General features: G+C 55.4%; 1 protein-coding gene across 1 annotated transcript; it reads right to left on the bottom strand.

Moving 5' to 3' along the window:
- Positions 1-946: 946 nt before the first annotated feature.
- Positions 947-6,764, bottom strand: VPS25 (vacuolar protein sorting 25 homolog). The gene is made up of 6 exons (XM_058675392.1): positions 6,618-6,764; positions 6,322-6,467; positions 5,363-5,416; positions 4,587-4,675; positions 3,697-3,772; positions 947-1,606 (listed from the first exon to the last, which is right to left on the bottom strand). Exons 1-6 carry the CDS (start codon positions 6,668-6,670, stop codon positions 1,494-1,496), a joined length of 531 nt encoding a protein of 176 aa, XP_058531375.1. The 5' UTR covers positions 6,671-6,764; the 3' UTR covers positions 947-1,493.
- Positions 6,765-7,137: the final 373 nt, after the last annotated feature.

The raw sequence follows: 7,137 nt of genomic DNA on the forward strand, positions 1-7,137 counted from the left end.
CTCGGGGCTCGGGATGTGCGGCCGGGGCCCCTGCCCCAGCCCGGCCTCCCCGCCGCCCCGCCCCAGCCCCGCCCCAGCCCCGCCCCGTCCGTACACCCCGGGGCCGCCCCGTCCGGGCAGCGGGCAGCGTGGATCCCGGCGGTGTGCAGCCCCTCACCTCGGCCGCCCCGCCCCCGGCCGCGCCCCTCGGCGGAGCGCACCGCCTTCCGTCTGTCCAGGAGAACGCCCAGTGCCCTCTCACATGAAGTAAGGCTGTGCAAAACCTGCCTGTTACAGGGACACGACCAAGACACTAGGACAGACAAGGAGCGGAAATGTGACACTGGCTCCCAGGTCTTGGTGGCTGGGTGGCTAGGGGGAGGGTCCCACTCGCCTGCACACCCCAGATAAGGCAGCACCACTAGCCTAATCTTGGGGGGCGGGGAGGGCATGTAGCCCCAGGCCAAGCAGAGGTCAGTGAGAAGGTATGATCTCCTCTGGCCCTTGGTCCACACCGAGATGGGCCTGTGCCTCCAGCACTAGTCCCTCCCCCAAACCAAAAACCCATCTCCACCACCCCGCCTCGACCACGGCCTGGCCCTAGACAGAGTGGCTGTTTTTGCTGTGGGCTCACCTTCCTCCCTCTTTCTGTTTGCTGAAGTCCCCAATAAACCAAAGTCCGCATCCGGTTTACCGCGGTCCCTGGCTCCCCCTGGCCAGGACTACCTCACCCAGAGCAGCCTCGTGCAGGAAGAGGATTAGTAGTTGAGGACTCTCACAAGGGGCAGAATGAGCGCACCCAGGCGGAGGAAAGGGGCCAGTCCCCAAGCTGTGCTCCATCAGCCCTCCTCCACACAGCCCACTAAGTAGATGAATCCCAGGCTCTGGGAATCCTGCCTCAGGCCTACCCTCCAGTCACTTGAGTCCTCCCGCCCCTCTTCCGACAATCACTTGAAAGGCAGACCGAGGGAGCTGAGATTTTAATATCATAAATCAGTGTCAGGCCCTGCCTCTCACAGCCAAGTCTGCTCCTGGGCCCTCCGGCCTTCGCAAAGCCTGGAGGCTGCCTGCAGCCAGAGCTTCCGCCATCCCCAAGGAGGATCCAGCACCAGCCAGACACAGGAGGCCACAGCAGCTAAGGGGGGAGGAGGAGAGCCAGAAGCTTGAGCAGGTGTGTGTGTGTGTGTGTATACACACATCTATGCTCAGGTGTGTGAGCACGTGTGAAGTGTTAGGTTTCCCAGCCCTGGCTCAGGGGCAGTCTGGGATGGGGGAGGAGGTAGGGCAAACAAAAGCAAATCTTTTCTCATTGGCATCTCGGCTGATCCTACCCAGGGGACAGACAGACAGACATAGATATGTGAGAAACCCATCCCTGGGTCCCAGGCTTCAGGACTGGAGCCCTTGTTGAGTCTGGTGGCGTGACAGATCCAGGCTGCAGGGATCCTGGGCCTGCCTCCGTTGGGAAGCCCTGGGAAGGCGGGAGGTAGGAAGTGAAGGGCAGCAGGTGTCAGCTAGAAGAACTTGACGCCTCGGCCGTCGTTGATGGAGATAATCTCGGCCTTGTGTTCCTGCTGGAGGGCCTGCAGAGCCCGCAGGAGGGTCGCCTCATCCAGCCCATGGAATTCTGCACAGGGAGAAGCAGGTCGTCAGGGATGCTCGTGGGACTGAGGGGAGTGGTCTTGCTGCAAGCTCAGGCTGCTTGGAGGCTGGCATATAAATGCCAAGGGTCTGTCCAGCACAATTAGAAAAAGGCGTGCGGTCACAGCATATTTTGACACAGCAGTCAAAATGTCACTTGAGAGGCCTGTATCAGAATGCAGGTTTAAGTCCCAAAGACATCCCCGATCCCAGCTTTGCTCACTCACACCCTGGGAGGCAGCAGGAGATGACAACTCAAGCAGTGAGGTCCCCACCACCCACGGGGACACCTGGATGGAACTGTCAGCTCCTGGCTTCGGCCTGCCCAGCCATGGCCATTATAAGCATTTGGGGAAAATCTCCTGCCTCTGCCTCAGAAATAAATAGAAAAACTATATTTTTTTAGAAATGGTTTAATTACTTAGAAGGCAGAGTGACAGAGGGAGGAAGAGAGAGGGAGAGAGATCTTCTGCCCACCGGTTCATTCCCCATATGGCCGCAGCAGCTGGGGCTGAGCCAGGCTCAACTCCATCCAGGTCTCCCACACAGGTGGCGAGGGCCCAAACACTTGGCTTAACCTGCTGCTGCTTTCCCAGGTGCATTAGCAGGAAGTTGGTTAACATACAGAACAGCAGGGACTTGAACTGGTCCTCTAATATGGGACACCTATCCTGCAAGCGGTGGGTTAACATGCTGCACCATTACATCGCCCCCACCCCAAGTGAAAGTTCTTAGGCTGTTCAGTTTATTTTGGCACAAAAAAAATTTGAAATCCATGTTTTTCCCAAAAAAAATGTATTTTCTATGTATTATGGGAAAAACAAGTTGCACCAAAAATAAACTCATCCTTTTAATTTCATTTTCCAACTTTTGAAGGGTGCTCATATACTTCCATAGCTACCATCCGTACTTCCTGGGCACCCCCGAGGAGTGAGGGATGGAAGGAAGCCTGGGTCAGCATGAGGATTCGGGCTTATTTCGCCCTCTGGCTTTCCTGTCTGACGCAAACCCCCTCCGACTCCAGTCCTCCTGCTCCCTGCCACTTCATGTCTGCCACACAAGGATGAGACTGTATGCTTCTGGGCCATGAAGGGCTCCCTGCAGTCAGGCCTGAGGAGGCCAAGAACCCTGTGAGCAGATATCTGTACAAATGAGGAGGGCCTGCCCCGACACAACGAGGTATGGCCAGTACTGCCAGCCAGGAGACTGGCCAACTTTGGCATTGCTTTCTGCCCTTTGTTAGTTCAAAGGGACAGGGCCGGGAGCCAAGGGCCAGCAGAGTTCCTAGAGATATGGCATGATACTGAGGGAGATGTGAGAGGCACAAGGCAAGCCCCGACAAGCAGCAGGCGAGCTGCGGGGGACCAGCTCCAGTGAGGGAGCCTCCCACTTTGCCCAGCCTGAGCAGTGGGCAGGGCGAAGCTGCCGCACTGAAGTCATGGGTGCTACTCGTGGGAGCAGCAAGCAGAGGCCTGCAGGGCAAGGGGAGACAGCCAAGAGCTGTGACTGGGTTGGGGCAGCCAGGGTCTGACAGCCGCCTCCCCAACCTCCGCCTGCCCTGCCCCACTGCCCCCCGCCAAAGCTGAGACTGGATCACTATGATCCTGGGGATCAGAGGGAGGAGTCAGAAAAAACTAAGGAGGGGTTCACACTGCCAAAAAATCAAAGGGTATCCGAATCCTTGCCAAACACCAAAGTATTGAAATGGGCTGGGGCTTTTGGCCCAGTTCCTTCAGCTGACACCCGCAAACCTTGAGGTCTTGGTGAGAATAAAGGCTGAGCGGACCTGAGTCAGCAAGCGGCGAGCTTGCCTGCTAATCTCCCGGGCAGCTGCCTCCTTTGCCATTCCCAGCAGGAACTCCTAACTTTCCCTGGGCTCCCACAGGCCCCATACTGAGGACTCTCCCTAGAAAAATGCACCTGCCCTCAACCAAACACCATCTGAGTTTTGGACAGGTGAATTCAGGTGGTTTCTAGAATTGCAGGATGTGAATTCAGGGGCAGAGAAACAGAAAGAGTGCATATCAGTTAGAGCCAGGATGGGAGAGAGGATGTGGAGCAAGAGAAAGGCATTACCCTCATCCTCTGTGTCTTCCCCATTGGTCAGTTCATACAGGGTGAACACGGAGTTGTTCTGGCCACTCTTGGAAACCTGTGGACACCATCAGGGCTGGGTAAGGCTGAGAATCTCTGGAGAGAGGGAACACTCCCCGGCTCCACCTCTTTCCTCCAAGAACTCTGCCTATTTCCAAAGTGCAGTTCACGTCACCTCTGCCAGCGGCCTGAAAAGCACAACCCCTACAGGTGCTATATTTATATGTGTACACACACCATCAGGCACCACGAAACCACAGGCCTGCATGTGTCCGTGCACTGACCTCCCCTGGCTGGTTTCCTGTTCAGGAATGGGTGGTGTGTGTGTGTGTGTGTGTGTGTGTGTTATATTTAGGCTGTCAATGCTTCTTCCCTGCTTTTCTCCCCTGAGGAAGGTTTGTGGCTAGTGGGGACTAGGAATTTAGGGGTGAGAGTTTTCAGCCCCCCCCCCACAATTTAGAATGTCTCATTCATAGTATGGATAGCACCATAATGACACAGTGGAGGAGGGGCCCCAGGGGTGTGTGTGTGTGTGTGTGTGTGTGCGCGCGCATGCGCATGTGTCTCCCCTTCCTTTCCCCATTTATCTCCTGTGGTCAGAGCTTCCAGCCAACAATAGTACTCCTGGCTCCCGGGACCGCATTCTCCATACACAACCTCACATAGCCTCTGGTCCCCCACAAGCAAAGACAGGGCGCTCCTGTGCACACAGAGAAGTTGAGTCACTCACAGGGGTTTGCTGGAAGGCCTACACTTCCTCTTTCTGCACCTTCTCCCAGCGGGTTCCATCTCAATCCAGGAACACCAGGCACAGCGACCACCACCCCCTATCCCGGGTCACTGCTCAGTACTCGGCAGCAGGATGGGCTCACCCACTGGTAGATGAGTTTCCCCCATTCTTCCGGCCTCCGCCACATGATCAGGAAGCTAGACTTGTTCTTATCCAGCCACTCGAGGTTCCCTGTGAAACAGACTGATGAAAGCCTCGTGCCCTAGAAAGGGACAAAGAGGCAGACACCGAGGGGTGACAGAGTGGAAGAGATTCTGTTTTTATTTTCCTGTTTGCAAGGCACTCGCTCTCTTTTTTCTCACTTCACTTCAGGTTGGGGTGCAGAGAGATTTCAATGTTGTAAACATATGGGGAGAAAAAGCACCCAGAATCGGGCCATCTGTGGCAAAAAATGTTCTTGGTCTCAAGCCAGAGGTAGGAAAAAAAAACTTAATAAAGGGAAAAACCTTGGACTGACTTAACCTCAGGAAAACCCAAGTAGCAGAACAAATAAGAAATCTGAGGGCCCAGTGAGATAGCCTAGTGGCTAAAGTCCTTGCCTTGAATGCGCCAGGATCCCATATGGGTGCCAGTTCTAACCCTGGTGGCCCCGCTTCCCACCTAGCAACCTGCCTGTGGCCTGGGAAAGCAGTCGACCACCGCCCAAAGCTTTGGGACCCTGCACCTGCATGGGAGACCCAAAGGAAGCTCCTGTCTCCTGGCTTCGGATTGGCTCAGCTTCAGCCATTGCGCTCACTTGGGGAGTTAACCATCAGATGGAAGATCTTCCTCTCTGTCCCTCCTCCTCTCTGTATATCTGCCTTTTCAATAAAAATAAATAAATCTTAAAAAAAAAAAAATCTGAGAAGGCAAACCCACCTTTTTTCCTCAGTTCTTCTAACACAATCTGGATGGATTCCACAGGAAGCTTCCCTAGTTGAAGGTTAAGGGAATCACACACATGTAAATTGGGTGGAATAAAAAAATTAAAATCTAGTCAGTGTTATGCCAAGAGCCACCTTCTTCTGCCCCCTTCCACACATGTCCAGGGTAGTTGAACGCACATTGGATATTAAGAGGAGGGAGGTGGAGAAAAACTCTTGTAGTTAGAAGGGTTTTAGGGGGAGGTGTTTGAGGGCAGCAGTTCAGGCACTGTGTCTCATACAAAGCTTCTGTCCTGCAGAGCTGGTCCCAAGCTCCCAGCACCAGCTTCCCACTCCCGTGCTCCCTGGGAGGCAGCGGGGGATGGCTCTGGCCCTTGACACCCACATAGGGGACCCAGACTGAGTCCCTGGGTTCCCAGCTGGCTCAGTCTCAGCCGATGAGGGCATGTGAACCCGTGGATGGAAAAACCTGTCTGTGCCTTTCAAATAAATAGTAAAAAAAAAAAAAAAGCGAGGGGGGGGCAGATTTAGGACAGGAAAGGTTGCCTTCAGCCTTTCTCCACATAGTTTCAGGGTGACACAGAAAGCCAGAAGAAATGAGCCTTACTTCCGGGGGATGGAGAGAACGGGGGCAGGAATGGAGATTTATTAGAGGGAGTCGTGGGTTTCAGGGGCAAGAGCTGAAGCCCGAGGATCTGGGGGCGACACTTTCACGCGCACACTCCACCCTAAATCCAGTTGGGGCTGGGGGTGGGACCCTGCCTAGTGTGGGTCCGGGACAGGGAAGGGGTAGTGTCTTAGGGGAAGTGCACGCAGGTGCGGGTGCATGGGCTGCAGGGGCGGGGCTGCAGAGGCTGTAGGGGCTGTAGGGGCTGCAGGGGCTGCAGGGGCTGTAGGGGCGGGGTTGCATTGCCTGCAGGGACGGGGGCTGCAGGCGCGCCCCAGGCAGGATACGCTGCAGTTTGACGTTGTTGAAGAGCGGGCTCTCCTGCGCCTCCATCACCGTCATGCTGGCCTGCTTGTGCAGGCGGCAGAAGGACAGCACCAGAGAGCACCACGCGGCCAGCTGTTTCTGCCGCGTGTCCATGTTCGGCTGCAACCTGGGCGGAGGGGTTCAGGCGCACAGTTAGAGGGGGCGACGCGTGCGGGGTGTGGGGTGTGGGGAGCCGGGTCTCTTCTCCCCTCCCCCAGGGCTAGGTCCAGGGAATGGAAGGGAGGAAGAGCGGGGCTTCTCGGGGGCTGAGCCTCACGTAAAGAAGGGCGGGAAGCGATATTGCCAGGGCCATTCGAAACTCATCGCCATCGTTGTAGCCCAGGGAACCCGGAACCTCCGCGCAAGGCACTTCCGGTTTCCACTTGGATCCCTCCGGGCAGAAAGCACAGCAGAATGGTTCCGGATGTCGCCCTAAGGGCCCATGTCGTCAGCCAGGCCTCTACCCCAGCAAAGCCTTGTCCTTTTAGAACAGAACGAGTTTTTTTTTTTTTTTTTAAATAATCTTGCTTAGTTGAATAGGGTACAAGGGTCAAAGGTTACAGGATGAAAGCGGATAATACGATTATTTCCACACTAATATAATTTTTTTCCCTGTATCTGGGGTCAGGGGAGAAACAAAGGGAAAAGCCCCACACAGCCTCCCACCCATCCCAGATCCCCAATGTGAGGCGTGCACTGAGGGTTCTGCTCAAGCACTTTTGGTAGTTCAACAGTTCTGGATTGCTGCCAATCTCGCCGTTCCAATCGCGATGAAACCTATTCAGAGTCCACAGGCT

This window comes from Ochotona princeps, chromosome 17, assembly GCF_030435755.1.
Source record: "Ochotona princeps isolate mOchPri1 chromosome 17, mOchPri1.hap1, whole genome shotgun sequence".
Lineage (NCBI taxonomy): Eukaryota > Metazoa > Chordata > Mammalia > Lagomorpha > Ochotonidae > Ochotona > Ochotona princeps.

Excerpts from the sequence above, each read along its gene's own strand:
- VPS25 (XM_058675392.1), bottom strand. The coding sequence starts at position 6,670 with ATGGCGATGAGTTTCGAATGGCCCTGGCAATATCGCTTCCCGCCCTTC. Across the intron at positions 6,468-6,617 it reads CGCTTCCCGCCCTTCTTTAC|GTTGCAGCCGAACATGGACA; the intron begins GTGAGGCTCAGC and ends CCCTCCGCCCAG. Across the intron at positions 1,607-3,696 it reads GGAAGACACAGAGGATGAGG|AATTCCATGGGCTGGATGAG; the intron begins GTAATGCCTTTC and ends CTCCCTGTGCAG.